The 23805-nt window shown below is 49.2% G+C and overlaps 1 protein-coding gene across 2 annotated transcripts in view; it reads left to right on the forward strand.

The window, feature by feature from the left end:
• Window positions 1-23805, forward strand: part of LOC137376944 (CD82 antigen-like) — a 199176-nt gene that overhangs the window by 148615 nt on the left and 26756 nt on the right. For both annotated transcript variants that reach the window (XM_068045912.1, XM_068045913.1), the window contains exons 6-7: window positions 1190-1297; window positions 8398-8553. In XM_068045912.1, the coding sequence (XP_067902013.1) occupies window positions 1190-1297; window positions 8398-8553 (264 nt within the window). The remainder of the gene's footprint in view (window positions 1-1189; window positions 1298-8397; window positions 8554-23805) is intronic.

The raw sequence follows: 23805 nt of genomic DNA on the forward strand, positions 1-23805 counted from the left end.
GTCCATTAAGCAGCAAAGCTGATTCAGTGTTTGAGAGGGATAAGCAAACAAATTCATCACATGTATCAGCATCTCATCAGGTGACAGTATCTGACACACACACCAGCCTATCAAATCCTCTGTACAGGATCCTCGATCCAGTGTCACTGTCGCACTGTCCTGTGCAGGATCCTCAATCCAGTGTCACTGTGTCACTGTGTCACTGTCCTGTACATGATTCTTGATCCAGTGTCACTGTCACACCGTTCTGTACAGTGATTCCGCTGGTAGGGGTGGTGGGGGGGGGTTGAGGCCTGTGTGGAGACCAATGCCTGTGTGGGTGTATGGCCTGTGGGGGGAGTGAGGCCTGTGCGGGGAGTCAGGCCTGTGGGGGGATTGAGGCCTATTTCTGTCTCATTGCCCGACGAGTATTTCCCTGCTCCAAATGGCCATTCCATGACCCCATCCCCACAACCATTACCAAAAACAGTAGTGACAATGGGGCACAGGGCCCTGGTCTGAGGAATTTTCCTCCTGGGGAAATTGATGGTCCCTCCTGTAGGGGGGTGTCATTGTTATGGCTGATGTCTGGGTTCTGATGAATAGTCATTGACCTGCAATGTTAACGTTTCTTCTCCACACAGATACTGTCTGACCTGCTGAGCATTTCCAGCATGTCACAGCACACAAAGAAGCCGTTTGGCCCAATTGGTTTGTGCTGGTGTTTACGTTGTACACGAGACTCCTCCCTCTCTACGTCATCTCACCTGATCAGTATATCCTTCAGTCCTGTAAATGAGCGCATCCCTTTAACCCTTTAACTTGAACCTGTTGACCACAAATTCCAGTTGCCCCACTGGGTGGGTTCACTGCACAAACTTTGCTGGCGACTATAAAAGATCATACAGATAGGCAGAGTGGATGTTTCCCAGCAGTCAATGTATGCCTGCAACAGGCAGTCCAAAGGCACAGCTCAGAAACCTCAATCCCCAAGTGTGGACTTTCTCGCCCTACATTCGCTCATAGCCCAAGAATCCAAGAATTGAGTTGGTAATTTTGTCAGGCTGCTTTCCACCTGCAGATCCAAAGTGCCCCTTCAAAACATCACTCAGTTTGGTGCAAATTCATTCTTCCTGTTAAATCCACCTGACCTGGCTCGGGACGCTTTCAATTCCAGTTTATCCACTGAAATAATTGGTTTTCTTTGCAGCTGAAAGCAGAGATAGCTGAGATCATTCATCAAACGATTGTCAACTACAACCCAGAGGAAAACACAGAGAAAAGCTTTGGGACGACCTGGGATTATATCCAGAAGAAAGTGAGTAAGGAATGGAGAGGAGGACGTGGAAATGGAAAGGCGGGCTGCAGGGTACATTGGGAAATATACTGAGTGTCACAAACAGCTCTGGGGCATTAAGCTAAGTGGCAACCACCCCCGTGTTGTTCCTCTAATCCTTCCCCGTGCTGTTACTCTAACTCAGGGTTGTCCAACATACGGCCCGCGGACCTGGATCCGGCCCACCAGAGGTTTCCCCTTGGCCCGCTGATATATTTCAGAGATGAGAAATTTTCTCTCGTCTTCTCCTTTCAGACCGGCTTTTTCAAAAATATTGCAAGTCAGTTTCTCAGCTGACAGGTGCTGACATTGGGAATAGGAGTTTCCCAACTTCGGACAGATTCGGGGTTTTCTGACCTTTGAAAGGCTGGCGAAAAATCTCTCTGAAGTTTGGAAACTGCTATTCCCAATGTCAGCACCTATCAGCTGGGAAACTCAGGGTGATTTTTTTTTACAAGGACTGACCAACCACAAAGGTCCTATGCTGAGCACTCTCACTCCCTGCAACTGTCAGAGAGAGGACAGGGGGAGAGAGAATGGAACAGAGAAAGAGAGGGGGGGAAGATAGGGAGGGGAACAGAGAGAGAGAGGAACAGAGAGACAGACAGAGAGAGGAACAGAGAGAAAAAGAGGGGGAACAGGGAGAGAGGGGGGAACAGCGAGAGAGAGGGGGTAACAGAGAGAGAGGGGAACATACAGAGAGAAAGGGGTGACAAGTTGTAATGTGCCCCCCCAATCTCCCCCTACGTGAAAAGGTTGGACAACCCTGGTCGAACTCCTCCCCATGTTGTTATCTAACCCCTCCACATGTTGTTTCTATAACCCCCTCCCTGTGTTGTTACTCTAACCCACTCTGAGTACTGTTACTCTAACCCCTCTCCTTGTTACTCTAACACCCTCCCCATGTTGTTACTCTAACCCATCTGAATATTGTTACTCTAACCCCTCCCTGTGTTGTTACTCTAACCCCTTCCACATGCTATTACTCTAACCCCTGCCCATTTTGTTACTCTGAGCCCTGCCTTGTGGTTACTTAAACCCCACCCAATGTTGTTACTTTAAGCCCTCACCATATTGTTACTCTAAGCACTTCCCATGCTGATATTCTAAGACCTCACCTTGTTATTACTCTAACTCCTTCCATGTATTGTTACTCTAACCCCATCCCATGTTGTTACTCTAACCCCTCCCCATGTTGTTAATCTAACCCCGCCCCGTGTTGTTTCTCTAACCCTTCACCTTATTGCTCCTCTGACCCCTCCCGATGTTGTTGCTATAGCTCCTGCCCCGTGTTGTTACTGTAACTCCACACCAGTGATGTTACTGTAACTCCTCCTCTGTTGTTCCTCTAACATCTCTGCTGTGTTGTTACTCTACCTCATGCTCCCAATTATTACTCTAACTACTCACCAGTGTTTTTACTCAAACTCTTTCCCCGTGTTTTAATGTTACCTTCCCCATTTTATAACTCTAGTCCCTCCTGTGTTGTTATTCTAACCTCTCCCCATGTTGTTACTTTAACCCTTTCCTGCATTGTTTCTCTAACCACTCCCCATTTTGTTAGTCTAACTCCTCCCTGTGTTGTTACTCTGGCCCCTACTCGTGTTGTTACTCTCAGCACTCCGCATGTTGTTACTCTAACCCCTCCCCATGTTGTTACTTTAACTTCTCCCCATGTTGTTACTCTAACTCCTCACTCATGATGTTACTCCACTTGTCCTCCCCTGTTGTCGCTCTAACTTCTCTTCCATATTGGTTACTCAAACTCCTCACCAGTGTTTTTACACTATTTCCTTCCCGTGTTGTCACTCTGACCCCTCGCCATGTTGTTACCCTAAGCCCTCCCCATGTTGTTAGCCTAACCCCTCCCCATGTTCTTACTCTAACTGCTCCCCTTGTTGTTACTCTCACCGCTCCCCGTGTTGCTACACTAAACCCATCCCATGTAGTTAGTCTAACCTCTCCCCATGTTGTTACTCTAACCCCCCCCCCGATTGTTGTTACTCTAACCTCTCCCCATGTTGCTACTCTAACCTCTCCCCATTTTGTTACTCTAACTCTTTCCCCATGTTGTTACTCTAACCTCTCCCCATGTTGTTTCTCTAACTCTTTCCCCATGTTGTTATTCTAACCCCTCCCCATGTTGTTACTTTGCCTCCTCCCCATGTTGTTACTCTAACCCCTCCCCATTGTTGTTACCGAAACCTCTCCCCATTTTGTTACTCTAACCTCTCCCCATGTTGTTATTCTAAACTTTCCCCAAGTTGTTACTCTGCCTCCTCCCCATGTTGTTACTCTAACCCCTCCCAGTTGTTGTTACTCTAATCCCTCCCCATGTTGTTACTCTAACCCCTCCCCATTGTTGTTACCCTAACCTCTCCCCATTTTGTTACTCTAACCTCTCCCCATGTTGGTACTCTAACTCTTTCCCCATGTTGTTACTCAAACTCCTCCGCATGTTGTTACGATGCCTCCTTCACATTTTGTTACTCTAACCTCTCCCCATGTTGTTACTCAAACCCCCCCCCATGTTGTTATCTAACCCCTCCCCATGTTGTTACTTTAACCTCTCCCCATTGTTGTTACTCTAACCCCTCCCCATGTTGTTACTGTAATGCCTCCCCATGTTGTTACTCCAGTCCGCCCCCATGTTGTTACTCTAACCCTTCCCCATGTTGTTACTTCAACCACTCCCCATGTTGTAACTCTAACTCCTCACTCATGATATAACTCCACTTGTCCTCCCCTGTTGTCGCTCTAACTTCTCTTCCATATTGGTTTCTCGAACCTCTCACCATTGTTTTTACACTATTTCCTTCCCGTGTTGTCACTCTGACCCCTCCCCATGTTGTTACTCTAACCCCTCCCCATGTTGTTACTCTAAACCCTCCCCATGTTGTTACTCTAACCTCTCCCCATGTTGTTACTATAAACGCTCTCCTTGTTGTTACTCTAACCCCTGCCCATGTTGTTACTCTAAGCCCAACCCATGTTGTTACTCAAACCTTTCCCCATGTTGTTACTATAAACGCTCTCCTTGTTGTTACTCTCACCCCTTCACCTGTTGTTACTCTAAATCTTTCCCCTGTTTTTAGTCTAACCCCACCCCGTGTTGTTACTCTAACCCTTCACCTTGTTGCTCCTCTGACCCCTCCCGATGTTGTTGCTATAGCTCCTGCCCCGTGTTGTTACTCTAACGCAATATCAGTGATCTTACTCTAACTCCTCCTCTGTTATTACTCGAACATCTCTGCTATGTTGTCACTCTACCTCATGCTCCCGGTTATTACTCTAAATACTCACCAGTGTTTTTACTCGAGCTCTTTCCCCGTGTTTTAATCTAACCTTCCCCATTTTGTAACTCTAGTCCCTCCTGTGCTGTTATTCTAACCTCTCCCCATGTTGTTACTTTAACCCTTCCCTGCATTGTTTCTCTAACCACTCCCCATTTTGTTAGTCTAACTCCTCCCAGTGTTGTTACTCTGGCCCCTACTCGTGTTGTTACTCTCAGCACTCCCCATGTTGTTACTGTAACCCCTCCCCATGTTGTTACTTTAATTTCTCCCCATGTTGTTACTCTAACTCCTCACTCATGATGTTACTCCACTTGTCCTCCCCTGTTGTCGCTCTAACTTCTCTTCCATATTGGTTACTCAAACTCCTCACCAGTGTTTTTACACTATTTCCTTCCCATGTTGTTACTCTAACCCCTCTCCATGTTGTTACTCTAACCTCTCCCCTTGTTGTTAATCTAACCCATCCCATGTTTTTACTCTAACCCCTCCCCATGTTGTTACTCTAACCCTCCCCATGTTGTTACTCAAACCCCTCCCCATTGTTGTTACTCTAACCCCTGCCCATGTTGTTACTCTAACCTCTCCCATGTTGTTACTCTAACCCCTCCCCATGTTGTTACTCTAACCTCTCCCATGTTGTTACTCTAACCCCTCTCCATGTTGTTACTCTAACCTCTCCCCATGTTGTTACTCTAACCTCTCCACATGTTGTTACTCAAACTCTTTCCCCATGTTGTTACTCGAACCCCTCCCGATTGTTGTTACTCTAACCTCTCCTCATGTTGTTACTCTAATTCCTTCGCCTGTTTTGACTCTAGCCCCTCCCCATGTTTTTATTCTCACCCCTCCCCATGTTGTTAATCTAACCCGTCCCATGTTTTTACTCTAACCCCTCCCCGTTGGTGTTACTCTAACCCGTCCCATGTTGTTACTCAAACCCCTCCCCATTGTTGTTACTCTAACCTCTCCCCATGTTGTTACTCTAACCTCTCCACATGTTGTTACTCAAACTCTTTCCCCATGTTGTTAATCTAACCCCTCCCCATGTTGATAATCTAACCCCTCCTCATGTTGATAATCTAACCCCTCCTCATGTTGTTACTCTAACTCCTTCGCCTGTTTTTACTCTAGCAACTCCCCATGTTTTTACTCTCACCTCTCCCCATGTTGTTAATCTAACCCCTCCCCTTGTCGTGACTCTAACCCCTACCCATTGTTGTTACTTGAATCCCTCCCTATGTTGTTACTCTAACCTCTCCCCATGTTGTTACTCTAACCCCTCTCCATGTTGTTACTCTAACCTCTCCCCATGTTGTTAATCTAACCTGTCCCATGTTTTTACTCTAACCCCTCCCCGTTGTTGTTACTCTAACCCTCCCCATGTTGTTACTCAAACCCCTCCCCTATGTTGTTACTCTAATCCCTGCCCATGTTGTTACTCTAACCTCTCCCATGTTGTTACTCTAACCCCTCCCCATGTTGTTACTCTAACCTCTCCCATGTTGTTACTCTAACCCCTCTCCATGTTGTCACTCTAACCTCTCCCCATGTTGTTACTCTAACCTCTCCACATGTTGTTACTCAAACTCTTTCCCCATGTTGTTACTCTAACCCCTCCCGATTGTTGTTACTCTAACCTCTCCTCATGTTGTTACTCTAACTCCTTCGCCTGTTTTGACTCTAGCCCCTCCCCATGTTTTTATTCTCACCCCTCCCCATGTTGTTACTCTAACCCTTCCCCATGGTGTTACACTAACCCATCCCCATGTTGTTCTCTAACCCTTCCCCATGTTGTTACTCTAACCGCGCCCCATGTTGTTATCTAACCCCTCCCCATGTTTTTACTCTAACCTCTCCCCAAGTTGTTAATCTAATTCTTTCCCCATGTTGTTACTCTAACCGCTCCACATGTTATTACACTAACTCCTGCCCATGTTGTTACTCTAACCTCTCCCATGTTGTTACTCTAACCCCTCCCCATGTTGTTACTCTAACCTCTCCCATGTTGTTACTCTAACCCCTCCCCATGTTGTTACTCTAAGCCCTCCCCATGTTGTTACTCGAACCCCCTCCCATGTTGTTACGCTGCCTTCTCTCCATGTTGTTACTCTAAGCCCTCCCCATGTTGTTACTCTAACCCCTCCCCTATGTTGTTACTCTAACCCCTGCCCATGTTGTTACTCTAACATCTCCCATGTTGTTACTCTAACCCCTCCCCATGTTGTTACTCTAACCTCTCCCATGTTGTTACTCTAACCCCTCCCCATGTTGTTACTCTAACCTCTCCCCATGTTGTTACTCTAACCTCTCCCCATGTTGTTACTCTAACCCCTCCCATGTTGTTACTCTAACCTCTCCCCATGTTGTTTCTCTAACCCCTCCCCATGTTGTTACTCTAAACTCTCCCATGATGTTACTCTAAGCCCTCCCCATGTTGTTACTCTAACCCCTCCCCATGTTGTTACTCTAACCTCTCCCCATGTTGTTACTCTAACCCCTCCCATGTTGTTACTCTAACCTCTCCCCATGTTGTTTCTCTAACCCCTCCCCATGTTGTTACTCTAAACTCTCCCATGATGTTACTCTAACCCCTCCCCATGTTGTTACTCTAAGCCCTCCCCATGTTGTTACTCTGCCCCCTCCCATGTTGTTACGCTGCCTTCTCTCCATGTTGTTACTCTAAGCCCTCCCCATGTTGTTACTCTAACCCCTCCCCTATGTTGTTACTCTAACCCCTCCCCATGTTGTTACTCTAACCTCTCCCATGTTGTTACTCTAACCCCTCCCCATGTTGTTACTCTAACCTCTCCCCATGTTGTTACTCTAACCCCTCCCATGTTGTTACTCTAACCTCTCCCCATGTTGTTTCTCTAACCCCTCCCATGTTGTTACTCTAACCCCTCCCCCTCTTGTTACTCTAACCCCTGCCCGTGTTGTTATTCTAACCCCTCCCCATGTTGTTAGTCTAACCCCTCCCCATGTTGTTACTCTAACCCCTCCCCATTTGTTAGTCTAACCCCCCATGTTGTTACTCTGCCTCCTCCCCATGTTGTTACTCCAACTCCTCCCCATGGTGTTACTCTAACCCCTCCCCAAGATGTTACTCTAACTCCTCCCCATGTTGTTACACTAAAATCTCCCCATGTTGTTACACTAGAATCTCCCCATGTTGTTACTCCAACCCCTCCCATGTTGTTACTCTAATGTCTCTGCATGTTGTTCCTCTAACCCTTCCCCATGTTGTTACTCTAACCTCTCCGCATGTTGTTCCTCTAACCCCTCCCCATGTTGTTACTCTAACCTCTTCGCATATTGTTCATGTATCCCCTCACCATGTTATTACTCTAACCCCTCCCCATGTTGTTACTCTAAGCCCTCCCCATGTTGTTACACTGCCTCCTCCCCATGTTGTTACTCTAACCCCTGCCCGTGTTGTCACTCTGACTCCTCCCCATGTGTTACTCTAACCCCTTCCCAAGTTGTTACTCTAACCCCTCCCCATGTTGTTACTCTAACCCCTCCCCATGTTGTTACTCTAAGCCCTCCCCATGTTGTTACACTGCCTCCTCCCCATGTTGTTACTCTAACCCCTGCCCGTGTTGTCACTCTGACTCCTCCCCATGTGTTACTCTAACCCCTTCCCAAGTTGTTACTCTAATCCCTTCCCATGTTGTTACTCTAACCCTTCCCCCATCCTGTGCATTGATAATCGTTGATTGTTTGCAGATTTATTAGATTTGACCGGGTTATCACAGTTTGTGACAGAAGTTTTTTTAATCCTTTTAGCTCAAGTGTTGTGGTTGGGTTGGTCCTTCAAACTGGACTGAGAACCTTATTATACGGAACAGCTCGGTGCCATTGTTCCCCTGCTCCTGTTACAACAAGAATGTGACGATGCTGGTTACAGGTTTCTGTGAAGGAGGTCAGCCTGTGTATGGGAAGGTGAGTGTACTGAGGCTTTTACTTTCTGATCCACCCTGTCTGCTGCAGTAATGTCACGTTTCAGTCCTGAAATGGTTCTTTCTGAACAGTACAACAGGTGGGTTTCACAAGTGTCTTGCACATTACACATATTCCAGTAATTTTATTATTTTTTTTATTTAGAGATACAGAACTGAAACAGGCCCTTCGGCCCACCGAGTCTGTGCCGACCAACAACCACCAATTCATATTAATCCGACATTAACCCCTTATTCTCTACCACATCCCCACCATTCTCCTACCACCTACCGACACTAGGGGCAATTTACAATGGCCAATTTACCTATCAAGCTGCAAGTCTTTGGATGTGGGAGGAAACCGGAGCACCTGGTGGAAACCCACGCAGACACAAGGAAAACTTGCAAACTCCGCACAGGCAGTACCCAGAACTGAATGCAGGTCGCTGGAGCTGTGAGGCTGCAGTGCTAACCACTGCGCCTCAGTGCCGCCCTTTTGAACAGTGTTCAGCGATTGGCCAGGGATGTGTTGCATTAAACAATCAGTCCTGCTCCAATCTCCCATTCTCAGGAAGCACATGTCTGGTTTTGGAGCTGTACCTTGTAGATGAGGTGAAAATTACATCATAGAATCAATTTTCAACCTAATGCCCAGCCATCAACTGGAGTTGAGATTTAGCCACTCATTGTACACGCCCCCAAGGTTTCATTACCAATTTCTGTGTCCCATTTTCCAACATACGGACAATGGCTGTATACAATTATCTTTATCCTACCACCAAACTCAAACTTCCCCGAAACTCACCCATCAAACACTCTTGACCCACTTCAGCCATCTCGAACCTCCTCCACCTTTCAACCTCCTCAGCCTCCTTTGAGCAACCTCTACTGATAATCAAATCTGAACTAGCAGCTGCATCCAACTCATTTGTGGGGATTCACAACAATCCCCAGATCTCCACAAAACCACCTTACATGAACTGCAATGAAATTATACAATAACAGACAACAAGCTGCAGCTTTTACTGTTTTTTTAAATATCATTATTATTTGTAGCCCAATACCTCCCCCCGCCCCCGCCCTCATAAAGTCCCTCCCTTTCCAAGACTTCTACCAAGCTCCTTCATCATAGAGAAGTCTACATTTCCCCTGTCACTATCCAACTCCCAAACATTGAAAGCAGACACAGAATCTTTATGTTGAACAACATTCATCAGGATGAGCCAACAAAATCCATTTCCTATTTGCCCTAACACTGTGACTTACCCTTTGTGCCAATTAATGTACTTACTCTACTTCCTAATTTGATACTCCTACAAAGTACTCCTGAGTGACAAGTGATTTGAGTGTTGAGTAACTGGGATAGTTCCCCGGGAGCTCTGAAACCCTGAGGTAACTCTCATTGCAGAGAGACCTGCTTCCAGCAGCCTGCTGCTTGTAGTCACAAGTGGTGCCATCCCCAAGTCTGACAGTGAAAGCCTTGGGTTGAGTCTTAAGGAAGCAGATTCATGGACTCTGTGTGCAGAGAAAGTTTGATATCTATGCCACAGCAATTTCTCGCACGCTCCATCTCCAGAGGCATCTGTAGGCCATTCAAAACTCTATGCGATGTGTTGCAGATGCCAGTAATGGATTCCTCCCCCTTCTCCAACAGCTGAACCATACAGGTAGATTGCCTGCACATAAGATGAGTAATAACAATTCATTGTTATTTTTGCTGACTGGATCCCTGGAATCTTGGTATCAGGGCTCCTGTAACAATACAGTGTATTCAACATCATTCTCAGTTCCAAATTCACAGTCCTCACTGCATCAAACATCATCTCCACCTTACCAACAAGATGCCTGAGTTAATCCAGAACTCTCCCTCTCCCGTAATGTTCCTTTACTCACAGCAAGCACACATGGAAGCAATGTAAGACTAAAGAACTCAATGACAACATCTGCTCTGACTCCCATCAAGGAATTTTTATGACAGGAGTCTCAGAATTGCAGAGTGCCTTCACAATCTCTACCTTCTTAAAGGGAAATGGCCAATAACCTAAGGCTTCTGCTGCAAACCATCAGGCAGCTGGGTCGGAAATTCCTCCTGTTAGGTTAGGTTAGGATCGAAAATGGAAAGGGCACCAGGGGAGGCACCCAGGGAAGGAGGCATGATGGTCTCAAACAATAAAAAGGCAGTCAGGTTTGTTTTCAGTGAGATGCTTTTACCACTGAAGGGATATGTGCAGAATCTCTGTAAACCTTAAAGAAGGAGCTGCACCAATTCCTAGCTGGGGCAAGTGATAACATCTTAGAAAGGTAAGTGAATTAACAGTTAATGTACGAATGATGCATGTCACCTCCTTCACTGGTTTCAATCACCTGGGAGGCAATTTCCAGATTTCTTCTCCCTGTTTTGGCCCTGGGTTTTTCTGTTTTTTGCCCCTCCCGTGAGATTGCATCACTGCTCCCAGGAGGTTGGGAGGTGCCTGGTCAGCGTGCTGCAGGTATGGGGCAGGCTGGATGGACTGTATGTTTGTACAAGTGGGGAAAGTGCCTGTGTGATGAAGTTCGAGAATGGTTGACGGAACGCAGTGAGGAGAACTACACGTGAGTGAAAGAATGAGTTGAGTTTGTAATTAAAAGGAGACTGTGATGATAGTGTTGTTTGGCAGTGTGCTCAGACTCTAGTCAAGTCCTTTATGAGGTGGGTCACTTGCCTGGCCACTGTCATAACTCAGTGACCGTGTTATGTGGGAGACACAGCTTTTTAGAGCATTGCAAAAGGGTCACAATGAAGTTAGCTGTTAGCCCAACAGACAGGAAGGCCTGGCTACCAGCGGGGCGAGGCTAGAGGTGCCCACAATATCAGCTCAGGCTGGCAGCTCGACACCAGTCCTGCGGCTCATCCTCAGAGCAGGACAATGAGGAAGGCCTAAGAGAGAGTCCATTGGTATCGCAGTCTAGGCTGGGAAAGGAAGGAAAAAAATCAACTTTTAAAATATTTAAATATACTTCATTAAAAGATCAGATGAACCTGAATAAAAATCTACAAAAACCTAAACGTATTTTTGAAAAAAAATGAAGGTAGAATTATAACTAACTGACCTGATTCATCTGTGGAGAATCTGTGAGACCGAGGTTTGTGTCTGTGTGATCGGGCTCATGTATCTGTGCGGTCGTGGTCTGTGTCTGTGTGGTCGGGGTTTGTGTCTGTGTGATCGGGGTCAGTGTCTGTGTGATCGGGGTCTGTGTAGTCGGGGTTTGTGTCTGTGTGGTCGGGGTTTGTGTCTGTGTGGTCGGGGTCTGTGTAGTCGGGGTTTGTGTCTGTGTGGTCGGGGTTTGTGTAGTCGGGGTTTGTGTCTGTGTGATCGGTGTTTTTGTCTGTGTGGTCGGGGTTTGTGTCTGTGTAGTCGGGGTCTGTGTAGTCGGGGTTTGTGTCTGTGTGATCGGGGTTTGTGTCTGTGTGGTCGGGGTTTGTGTCTGTGTGATCGGGGTTTGTGTCTGTGTGGTCGGGGTTTGTGTCTGTGTGATCGGGGTTTGTGTCTGTGTGATCGGTGTTTTTGTCTGTGTAGTCGGGGTCTGTGTAGTCGGGATTTGTGTCTGTGTGATCGGGGTTTGTGTCTGTGTGGTCGGGGTTTGTGTCTGTGTGATCGGGGTTTGTGTCTGTGTGATCGGTGTTTTTGTCTGTGTAGTCGGGGTCTGTGTAGTCGGGATTTGTGTCTGTGTAGTCGGGGTTTGTGTCTGTGTGATCGGGGTTTGTGTCTGTGTAGTCGGGGTCTGTGTAGTCGGGATTTGTGTCTGTGTAGTCGGGGTTTGTGTCTGTGTGATCGGGGTTTGTGTCTGTGTGATCGGGGTTTGTGTCTGTGTGGTCGGGATTTGTGTCTGTGTAGTCGGGATTTGTGTCTGTGTAGTCGGGGTTTGTATCTGTGTGATCGGGGTTTGTGTCTGTGTAGTCGGGGTTTGTGTCTGTGTGATCGGGGTTTGTGTCTGTGTAGTCGGGGTTTGTGTCTGTGTGATCGGGGTTTGTGTCTGTGTAGTCGGGGTTTGTGTCTGTGTGATCGGGGTTTGTGTCTGTGTGATCGGGGTTTGTGTCTGTGTGATCGGGGTTTGTGTCTGTGTAGTCGGGGTTTGTGTCTGTGTAGTCGGGGTTTGTGTCTGTGTGATCGGGGTTTGTGTCTGTGTGATCGGGGTTTGTGTCTGTGTAGTCGGGGTTTGTGTCTGTGTGATCGGGGTTTGTGACTGTGTGATCGGGGTTTGTGTCTGTGTGATCGGGGTTTGTGTCTGTGTGATCGGGGTTTGTGTCTGTGTAGTCGGGGTTTGTGTCTGTGTGATCGGGGTTTGTGTCTGTGTGATCGGGGTTTGTGTCTGTGTAGTCGGGGTTTGTGTCTGTGTGATCGGGGTTTGTGTCTGTGTGATCGGGGTTTGTGACTGTGTAGTCGGGGTTTGTGTCTGTGTGATCGGCGTTTGTGACTGTGTGATCGGGGTTTGTGTCTGTGTGATCGGGGTTTGTGTCTGTGTGATCGGGGTTTGTGTTTGTGCAGTCGGGGTTTGTATCTGTGTAGTCGGGGTTTGTGTCTGTGTGATCGGGGTTTGTATCTGTGTGATCGGGGTTTGTGTCTGTGTGATCGGGGTTTGTGTCTGTGTGATCGGGGTTTGTGTCTGTGTAGTCGGGGTTTGTGTCTGTGTGATCGGGGTTTGTGTCTGTGTAGTCGGGGTTTGTGTCTGTGTGATCGGGGTTTGTGTCTGTGTAGTCGGGGTTTGTGTCTGTGTGATCGGGGTTTGTGTCTGTGTGATCGGGGTTTGTGTCTGTGTAGTCGGGGTTTGTGTCTGTGTGATCGGGGTTTGTGTCTGTGTAGTCGGGGTTTGTGTCTGTGTGATCGGGGTTTGTGTCTGTGTAGTCGGGGTTTGTGTCTGTGTGATCGGGGTTTGTATCTGTGTAGTCGGGGTTTGTGACTGTGTGATCGGGGTTTGTGTCTGTGTAGTCGGGGTTTGTGTCTGTGTGATCGGGGTTTGTGTCTGTGTAGTCGGGGTTTGTGTCTGTGTGATCGGGGTTTGTGTCTGTGTAGTCGGGGTTTGTGTCTGTGTAGTCGGGGTTTGTGTCTGTGTAGTCGGGGTTTGTGTCTGTGTGATCGGGGTTTGTATCTGTGTAGTCGGGGTTTGTGTCTGTGTGATCGGGGTTTGTGTCTGTGTGATCGGGGTTTGTGTCTGTGTAGTCGGGGTTTGTGTCTGTGTGATCGGGGTTTGTATCTGTGTAGTCGGGGTTTGTGTCTGTGTGATCGGGGTTTGTGTCTGTGTAGTCGGGGTTTGTGTCTGTGTGATCGGGGTTTGTGTCTGTGTGATCGGGCTTTGTGTCTGTGTAGTCGGGGTTTGTGTCTGTGTGATCGGGGTTTGTGTCTGTGTGATCGGGGTTTGTGTTTGTGCCGTCGGGGTTTGTATCTGTGTAGTCGGGGTTTGTGTCTGTGTGATCGGGGTTTGTGTCTGTGTAGTCGGGGTTTGTATCTGTGTAGTCGGGGTTTGTGTCTGTGTAGTCGGGGTTTGTATCTGTGTGGTCGGGGTTTGTGTCTGTGTGATCGGGGTTTGTGTTTGTGCAGTTGGGGTTTGTATCTGTGCGGTCGGGGTTTGTATCTGTGCGGTCGGGGTTTGTGTCTGTGTGATCGGGGTTTGTGTCTGTGTGGTCAGGGTTTGTGTCTGTGTGATCGGGGTTTGTGTCTGTGTGATCGGGGTTTGTGTCTGTGTGGTCAGGGTTTGTATCTGTGTGATCGGGGTTTGTGTCTGTGTGATCGGGGTTTGTATCTGTGTAGTCGGGGTTTGTGTCTGTGTGATCGGGGTTTGTATCTGTGTGATCGGGGTTTGTGTCTGTGTGATCGGGGTTTGTGTCTGTGTGATCGGGGTTTGTGTCTGTGTAGTCGGGGTTTGTGTCTGTGTGATCGGGGTTTGTGTCTGTGTAGTCGGGGTTTGTGTCTGTGTGATCGGGGTTTGTGTCTGTGTAGTCGGGGTTTGTGTCTGTGTGATCGGGGTTTGTGTCTGTGTGATCGGGGTTTGTGTCTGTGTAGTCGGGGTTTGTGTCTGTGTGATCGGGGTTTGTGTCTGTGTAGTCGGGGTTTGTGTCTGTGTGATCGGGGTTTGTGTCTGTGTAGTCGGGGTTTGTGTCTGTGTGATCGGGGTTTGTATCTGTGTAGTCGGGGTTTGTGACTGTGTGATCGGGGTTTGTGTCTGTGTAGTCGGGGTTTGTGTCTGTGTGATCGGGGTTTGTGTCTGTGTAGTCGGGGTTTGTGTCTGTGTGATCGGGGTTTGTGTCTGTGTAGTCGGGGTTTGTGTCTGTGTAGTCGGGGTTTGTGTCTGTGTAGTCGGGGTTTGTGTCTGTGTGATCGGGGTTTGTATCTGTGTAGTCGGGGTTTGTGTCTGTGTGATCGGGGTTTGTGTCTGTGTGATCGGGGTTTGTGTCTGTGTAGTCGGGGTTTGTGTCTGTGTGATCGGGGTTTGTATCTGTGTAGTCGGGGTTTGTGTCTGTGTGATCGGGGTTTGTATCTGTGTAGTCGGGGTTTGTGTCTGTGTGATCGGGGTTTGTGTCTGTGTGATCGGGGTTTGTGTCTGTGTGGTCAGGGTTTGTATCTGTGTGATCGGGGTTTGTGTCTGTGTGATCGGGGTTTGTATCTGTGTAGTCGGGGTTTGTGTCTGTGTGATCGGGGTTTGTATCTGTGTGATCGGGGTTTGTGTCTGTGTGATCGGGGTTTGTGTCTGTGTGATCGGGGTTTGTGTCTGTGTAGTCGGGGTTTGTGTCTGTGTGATCGGGGTTTGTGTCTGTGTAGTCGGGGTTTGTGTCTGTGTGATCGGGGTTTGTGTCTGTGTAGTCGGGGTTTGTGTCTGTGTGATCGGGGTTTGTGTCTGTGTGATCGGGGTTTGTGTCTGTGTAGTCGGGGTTTGTGTCTGTGTGATCGGGGTTTGTGTCTGTGTAGTCGGGGTTTGTGTCTGTGTGATCGGGGTTTGTGTCTGTGTAGTCGGGGTTTGTGTCTGTGTGATCGGGGTTTGTATCTGTGTAGTCGGGGTTTGTGACTGTGTGATCGGGGTTTGTGTCTGTGTAGTCGGGGTTTGTGTCTGTGTGATCGGGGTTTGTGTCTGTGTAGTCGGGGTTTGTGTCTGTGTGATCGGGGTTTGTGTCTGTGTAGTCGGGGTTTGTGTCTGTGTAGTCGGGGTTTGTGTCTGTGTAGTCGGGGTTTGTGTCTGTGTGATCGGGGTTTGTATCTGTGTAGTCGGGGTTTGTGTCTGTGTGATCGGGGTTTGTGTCTGTGTGATCGGGGTTTGTGTCTGTGTAGTCGGGGTTTGTGTCTGTGTGATCGGGGTTTGTATCTGTGTAGTCGGGGTTTGTGTCTGTGTGATCGGGGTTTGTGTCTGTGTAGTCGGGGTTTGTGTCTGTGTGATCGGGGTTTGTGTCTGTGTGATCGGGCTTTGTGTCTGTGTAGTCGGGGTTTGTGTCTGTGTGATCGGGGTTTGTGTCTGTGTGATCGGGGTTTGTGTTTGTGCCGTCGGGGTTTGTATCTGTGTAGTCGGGGTTTGTGTCTGTGTGATCGGGGTTTGTGTCTGTGTAGTCGGGGTTTGTATCTGTGTAGTCGGGGTTTGTGTCTGTGTAGTCGGGGTTTGTATCTGTGTGGTCGGGGTTTGTGTCTGTGTGATCGGGGTTTGTGTTTGTGCAGTTGGGGTTTGTATCTGTGCGGTCGGGGTTTGTATCTGTGCGGTCGGGGTTTGTGTCTGTGTGATCGGGGTTTGTGTCTGTGTGGTCAGGGTTTGTGTCTGTGTGATCGGGGTTTGTGTCTGTGTGATCGGGGTTTGTGTCTGTGTGGTCAGGGTTTGTATCTGTGTGATCGGGGTTTGTGTCTGTGTGATCGGGGTTTGTGTCTGTGTGGTCGGGGTTTGTGTCTGTGTGATCGGGGTTTGTGTCTGTGTGATCGGGGTTTGTATCTGTGTGGTCAGGGTTTGTATCTGTGTGGTCGGGGTTTGTGTCTGTTTAGTCGGGGTTTGTATCTGTGTGATCGGGGTTTGTATCTGTGTGGTCGGGGTTTGTGTCTGAGTGGTCGGGGTTTGTGTCTGTTTAGTCGGGGTTTGTATCTGTGTGATCGGGGTTTGTATCTGTGTGGTCGGGGTTTGTGTCTGAGTGGTCGGGGTTTGTGTCTGTGTAGTCGGGGTTTGTGTCTGTGTAGTCGGGTTCTGTGTAGTCGGGGATTGTGTCTGTGTAGTCGGGGTTTGTGTTTGTGTGGTCAGGGTTTGTATCTGTGTGATCGGGGTTTGTATCTGTGTAGTCGGGGTTTGTGTCTGTGTGGTCAGGGTTTGTATCTGTGTGATCGGGGTTTGTATCTGTGTGGTCAGGGTTTGTATCTGTGTGATCGTGGTTTGTGTCTGTGTAGTCGGGTTCTGTGTGGTCGGGGTTTGTGTCTGTGTGATCGGGGTTTGTGTCTGTGTAGTCGGGGTTTGTGTCTGTGTAGTCGGGTTCTGTGTAGTCGGGGATTGTGTCTGTGTAGTCGGGGTTTGTGTCTGTGTAGTCGGGGTTTGTGTCTGTGTGATCGGGGTTTGTGTCTGTGTGATCGGGGTTTGTGTTTGTGCAGTCGGGGTTTGTGTCTGTGTGGTCGGGGTTTGTGTCTGTGTGATCGGGGTTTGTGTTTGTGCAGTCGGGGTTTGTGTCTGTGTGGTCGGGGTTTGTGTCTGTGTGATCGGGGTTTGTGTCTGTGTGATCGGGGTTTGTGTTTGTGCAGTCGGGGTTTGTGTCTGTGTGGTCGGGGTTTGTGTCTGTGTGATCGGGGTTTGTGTCTGTGTGATCGGGGTTTGTGTTTGTGCAGTCGGGGTTTGTGTCTGTGTGGTCGGGGTTTGTGTCTGTGTGATCGGGGTTTGTATCTGTGTGATCGGGGTTTGTGTCTGTGTGATCGGGGTTTGTATCTGTGTGATCGGGGTTTGTGTTTGTGCAGTCGGGGTTTGTGTCTGTGTGGTCGGGGTTTGTGTCTGTGTGATCGGGGTTTGTATCTGTGTGATCGGGGTTTGTGTCTGTGTGATCGGGGTTTGTGTCTGTGTGATCGGGGTTTGTGTTTGTGCAGTCGGGGTTTGTGTCTGTGTGGTCGGGGTTTGTGTCTGTGTGATCGGGGTTTGTTTCTGTGTGATCGGGGTTTGTGTCTGTGTGATCGGGGTTTGTGTCTGTGTGATCGGGGTTTGTGTTTGTGCAGTCGGGGTTTGTGTCTGTGTGGTCGGGGTTTGTGTCTGTGTGATCGGGGTTTGTATCTGTGTGATCGGGGTTTGTGTCTGTGTGATCGGGGTTTGTATCTGTGTGATCGGGGTTTGTGTCTGTGTGATCGGGGTTTGTATCTGTGTGATCGGGGTTTGTGTCTGTGTGATCAGGGTTTGTATCTGTGTAGTCGGGGTTTGTGTTTGTGCAGTCGGGGTTTGTATCTGTGTAGTCGGGGTTTGTGTCTGTGTGATCGGGGTTTGTGTCTGTGTGATCGGGGTTTGTGTTTGTGCAGTCGGGGTTTGTGTCTGTGTGGTCGGGGTTTGTGTCTGTGTGGTCGGGGTTTGTATCTGTGTGGTCAGGGTTTGTATCTGTGTGGTCGGGGTTTGTGTCTGTTTAGTCGGGGTTTGTATCTGTGTGATCGGGGTTTGTATCTGTGTGGTCGGGGTTTGTGTCTGAGTGGTCGGGGTTTGTGTCTGTTTAGTCGGGGTTTGTATCTGTGTGATCGGGGTTTGTATCTGTGTGGTCGGGGTTTGTGTCTGAGTGGTCGGGGTTTGTGTCTGTGTAGTCGGGGTTTGTGTCTGTGTAGTCGGGTTCTGTGTCGTCGGGGATTGTGTCTGTGTAGTCGGGGTTTGTGTCTGTGTGATCGGGGTTTGTGTCTGTGTGATCGGGGTTTGTGTCTGTGTGGTCGGGGTTTGTGTTTGTGTGGTCAGGGTTTGTATCTGTGTGATCGGGGTTTGTATCTGTGTGGTCAGGGTTTGTATCTGTGTGATCGTGGTTTGTGTCTGTGTAGTCGGGTTCTGTGTGGTCGGGGTTTGTGTCTGTGTGATCGGGGTTTGTGTCTGTGTAGTCGGGGTTTGTGTCTGTGTAGTCGGGTTCTGTGTAGTCGGGGATTGTGTCTGTGTAGTCGGGGTTTGTGTCTGTGTAGTCGGGGTTTGTGTCTGTGTGATCGGGGTTTGTGTCTGTGTGATCGGGGTTTGTGTTAGTGCAGTCGGGGTTTGTGTCTGTGTGGTCGGGGTTTGTGTCTGTGTGATCGGGGTTTGTGTTTGTGCAGTCGGGGTTTGTGTCTGTGTGGTCGGGGTTTGTGTCTGTGTGATCGGGGTTTGTGTCTGTGTGATCGGGGTTTGTGTTTGTGTGGTCGGGGTTTGTGTCTGTGTGGTCGGGGTTTGTGTCTGTGTGATCGGGGTTTGTGTCTGTGTGATCGGGGTTTGTGTTTGTGCAGTCGGGGTTTGTGTCTGTGTGGTCGGGGTTTGTGTCTGTGTGATCGGGGTTTGTATCTGTGTGATCGGGGTTTGTGTCTGTGTGATCGGGGTTTGTATCTGTGTGATCGGGGTTTGTGTTTGTGCAGTCGGGGTTTGTGTCTGTGTGGTCGGGGTTTGTGTCTGTGTGATCGGGGTTTGTATCTGTGTGATCGGGGTTTGTGTCTGTGTGATCGGGGTTTGTGTCTGTGTGATCGGGGTTTGTGTTTGTGCAGTCGGGGTTTGTGTCTGTGTGGTCGGGGTTTGTGTCTGTGTGATCGGGGTTTGTTTCTGTGTGATCGGGGATTGTGTCTGTGTGATCGGGATTTGTGTCTGTGTGATCGGGGTTTGTGTTTGTGCAGTCGGGGTTTGTGTCTGTGTGGTCGGGGTTTGTGTCTGTGTGATCGGGGTTTGTATCTGTGTGATCGGGGTTTGTGTCTGTGTGATCGGGGTTTGTATCTGTGTGATCGGGGTTTGTGTCTGTGTGATCGGGGTTTGTATCTGTGTGATCGGGGTTTGTGTCTGTGTGATCGGGGTTTGTATCTGTGTAGTCGGGGTTTGTGTTTGTGCAGTCGGGGTTTGTATCTGTGTAGTCGGGGTTTGTGTCTGTGTGATCGGGGTTTGTGTCTGTGTGATCGGGGTTTGTGTTTGTGCAGTCGGGGTTTGTGTCTGTGTGGTCGGGGTTTGTGTTTGTGCAGTCGGGGTTTGTATCTGTGTGATCGGGGTTTGTGTTTGTGTAGTCGGGGTTTGTGTCTGTGTGGTCGGGGTTTGTGTCTGTGTGATCGGGGTTTGTGTCTGTGTGATCGGGGTTTGTATCTGCGTGGTCGGGATTTGTGTCTGTGTTGTCGGGGTTTGTGTCTGTGTGATCGGGGTTTGTGTCTGTGTGGTCGGGGTTTGTGTCTGTGTGGTCGGGGTTTGTGTCTGAGTGGTCGGGGTTTGTGTCTGAGTGGTCGGGGTTTGTGTCTGTGTGATCGGGGTTTGTGTCTGTGTAGTCGGGGTTTGTGTCTGTGTAGTCGGGGTTTGTGTCTGTGTGGTCGGGGTTTGTATCTGTGTGATTGGGGTTTGTGTCTGTGTGATCGGGGTTTGTATCTGTGTGATCGGGGTTTGTGTCTGTGTAGTCGGGGTTTGTGTCTGTGTGGTCGGGGTTTGTATCTGTGTGATTGGGGTTTGTGTCTGTGTGATCGGGGTTTGTATCTGTGTGATCGGGGTTTGTATCTGTGTGATCGGGGTTTGTGTCTGTGTGATCGGGGTTTGTATCTGTGTGATTGGGATTTGTGTCTGTGTGATCAGGGTTTGTATCTGTGTGATCGGGGTTTGTGTCTGTGTGATCGGGGTTTGTATCTGTGTGATCGGGGTTTGTGTCTGTGTGATCGGGGTTTGTATCTGTGTAGTCGGGGTTTGTGTCTGTGTGGTCGGGGTTTGTGTCTGTGTCGTCGGGGTTTGTATCTGTGTCGTCGGGGTTTGTGTCTGTGTGATCGGGGTTTGTATCTGTGTCGTCAGGGTTTGTATCTGTGTGATCGGGGTTTGTGTCTGTGTGGTCGGGGTTTGTGTCTGTGTGATCGGGGTTTGTATCTGTGTGATCGGGGTTTGTGTCTGTGTGGTCGGGGTTTGTGTCTGTGTGATCGGGGTTTGTATCTGTGTGATCGGGGTTTGTGTCTGTGTGGTCGGGGTTTGTGTCTGTGTAGTCGGGGTTTGTGTCTGTGTGATCGGGGTTTGTATCTGTGTAGTCGGGGTTTGTATCTGTGTCGTCGGGGTTTGTGTCTGTGTGATCGGGGTTTGTGTCTGTGTGGTCGGGGTTTGTGTCTGTGTGATCGGGGTTTGTGTCTGTGTGGTCGGGGTTTGTGTCTGTGTGATCGGGGTTTGTGTCTGTGTGATCGGGGTTTGTGTCTGTGTGGTCGGGGTTTGTATCTGTGTAGTCGGGGTTTGTGTTGGTGTGGTCGGTGCTTGTGTCTGTGTGATCGGGGTTTGTGTCTGTGTAGTCGGGGTTTGTGTTGGTGTGGTCGGTGCTTGTGTCTGTGTGATCGGGGTTTGTGTCTGTGTTGTCGGGGTTTGTGTCTGTGTGATCGGGGTTTGTGTCTGTGTGATCGGGGTTTGTGTCTGTGTGGTTGGGGTTTGTGTCTGTGTAGTCGGGGTTTGTGTTGGTGTGGTCGGTGCTTGTGTCTGTGTGATCGGGGTTTGTGTCTGTGTAGTCGGGGTTTGTGTTGGTGTGGTCGGTGCTTGTGTCTGTGTGATCGGGGTTTGTGTCTGTGTAGTCGGGGTTTGTGTCTGTGTGATCGGGGTTTGTGTCTGTGTAGTCGGGGTTTGTGTCTGTGTGATCGGGGTTTGTGTCTGTGTGATCGGGGTTTGTGTCTGTGTGGTCGGGGTTTGTGTCTGTGTGATCGGGGTTTGTGTCTGTGTAGTCGGGGTTTGTGTCTGTGTGATCGGGGTTTGTGTCTGTGTAGTCGGGGTTTGTGTCTGTGTAGTCGGGGTTTGTATCTGTGTCGTCGGGGTTTGTGTTGGCGTGATCGGGGTTTGTATCTGTGTGATCGGGGTTTGTATCTGTGTAGTCGGGGTTTGTGTTGGTGTGGTCGGTGCTTGTGTCTGTGTGATCGGGGTTTGTGTCTGTGTTGTCGGGGTTTGTGTCTGTGTGATCGGGGTTTGTGTCTGTGTGATCGGGGTTTGTGTCTGTGTGGTCGGGGTTTGTGTCTGTGTAGTCGGGGTTTGTGTTGGTGTGGTTGGTGCTTGTGTCTGTGTGATCGGGGTTTGTGTCTGTGTAGTCGGGGTTTGTGTTGGTGTGGTCGGTGCTTGTGTCTGTGTGATCGGGGTTTGTGTCTGTGTAGTCGGGGTTTGTGTCTGTGTGATCGGGGTTTGTGTCTGTGTGATCGGGGTTTGTGTCTGTGTGATCGGGGTTTGTATCTGTGTAGTCGGGGTTTGTGTCTGTGTGGTCGGGGTTAGTATCTGTGTGATCGGGGTTTGTGTCTGTGTGATCGGGGTTTGTGTCTGTGTGGTCGGGGTTTGTGTCTGTGTGGTCGGGGTTTGTATCTTTGTAGTCGGGGTTTGTGTCTGTGTGATCGGGGTTTGTGTCTGTGTGATTGGGGTTTGTATCTGTGTGATCGGGGTTTGTATCTGTGTGATCGGGGTTTGTGTCTGTGTGATCGGGGTTTGTGTTGGTGTGGTCGGGGTTTGTGTCTGTGTGATTGGGGTTTGTGTCTGTGTGGTCGGGGTTTGTGTCTGTGTGATTGGGGTTTGTGTCTGTGTGGTCGGGGTTTGTGTCTGTGTGATTGGGGTTTGTGTCTGTGTGGTCGGGGTTTGTATCTGTGTGATCGGGGTTTGTGTCTGTGTGGTCGGGGTTTGTATCTGTGTGATCGGGGTTTGTGTCTGTGTGGTCGGGGTTTGTATCTGTGTGATCGGGGTTTGTGTCTGTGTGATCGGGGTTTGTATCTGTGTGATCGGGGTTTGTATCTGTGTGATCGGGGTTTGTGTCTGTGTGGTCGGGGTTTGTGTCTGTGTGGTCGGGGTTTGTATCTGTGTGATCGGGGTTTGTGTCTGTGTGATCGGGGTTTGTATCTGTGTGATCGGGGTTTGTATCTGTGTGGTCGGGGTTTGTATCTGTGTGATCGGGGATTGTGTCTGTGTGGTCGGGGTTTGTATCTGTGTGATCGGGGTTTGTATCTGTGTGATCGGGGTTTGTGTCTGTGTGGTCGGGGTTTGTGTCTGTGTGGTCGGGGTTTGTGTCTGTGTAGTCGGGGTTTGTGTCTGTGTGATCGGGGTTTGTGTCTGTGTGATCGGGGTTTGTATCTGTGTGATCGGGGTTTGTATCTGTGTGATCGGGGTTTGTGTCTGTGTGGTCGGGGTTTGTGTCTGTGTGGTCGGGGTTTGTGTCTGTGTGGTCGGGGTTTGTGTCTGTGTAGTCGGGGTTTGTGTCTGTGTGATCGGGGATTGTATCTGTGTTGTTTGGGTTTCTGTCTATGTGGTCTGGGCATGTTTTTTTTATTTGTTCAAGGGATGTTGGCGTCACTGGCTTGGCCAGTATTTATTGCCCATCCCTAATTGCCCTTGAGAAGGAGCTTCCTTCTTGAACCGCTGCAGTCCATGTGAGGTAGGTACACCTACAGTACTGTTAGGAAGGGAGTTCCAGGATTTTGACCCAGCGACAGTGAAGGAACGGTGATATAGTTCCAAGTCAGGATGGTGTGTGACTTGGAGGGAACTTGCAGGTGGTGATGTTCCCATGTATCTGCTGCCCTTGGCCTTCTCGGTAGTAGAGGTCGTGGGTTTGGAAGGTGCTGTCTAAGGAACGTTGGTGCGTTGCTATCGTGCAGCTCGAAGATGGTGCACACTGCTGTCACTGTGCATCATTGGTGGAGGGAGTGAATGTTTGTAGATGGGGTGCCAGTCAAGTGGGCTGCTTTGTCCTGGATGGTGTCGAGCTTCTTGAGTGTTGTTGGAGCTGCACCCATCCAGGCAAGTGGAGAATATTGCATCACACTCCTGACTTGTGCCTTGTAGATGATGGACAGGCTTTGGGGAGTCAGGAGGTGAGTTACTCACCACAGGATTCCTCTGATCTGTGGTTGCAGCTGTGGTATTTATGTGGCTACTCCAGTTTAGTTTCTGGTCAACGGTAACCCCCAAGATGTTGATCGTGAGGATTCAGCGATGGTAATGCCATTGAACGTCAAGGGGAGTTCGTTAGATTCTCTCTTGTTGGAGATGGTCATTGCCTGGCACTTGTGTGGTGCGAATGTTGCTTGCCACTTATCAGCCCAAGTCTGGATATTGTCTAGGTCTTGCTGTATTTCTACACAGACTGCTTCAGTATCTGAGCAGTTGCAAATGGTGCTGTACA

This window comes from Heterodontus francisci, chromosome 14, assembly GCF_036365525.1.
Source record: "Heterodontus francisci isolate sHetFra1 chromosome 14, sHetFra1.hap1, whole genome shotgun sequence".
In the NCBI taxonomy this organism is placed as follows: domain Eukaryota; kingdom Metazoa; phylum Chordata; class Chondrichthyes; order Heterodontiformes; family Heterodontidae; genus Heterodontus; species Heterodontus francisci.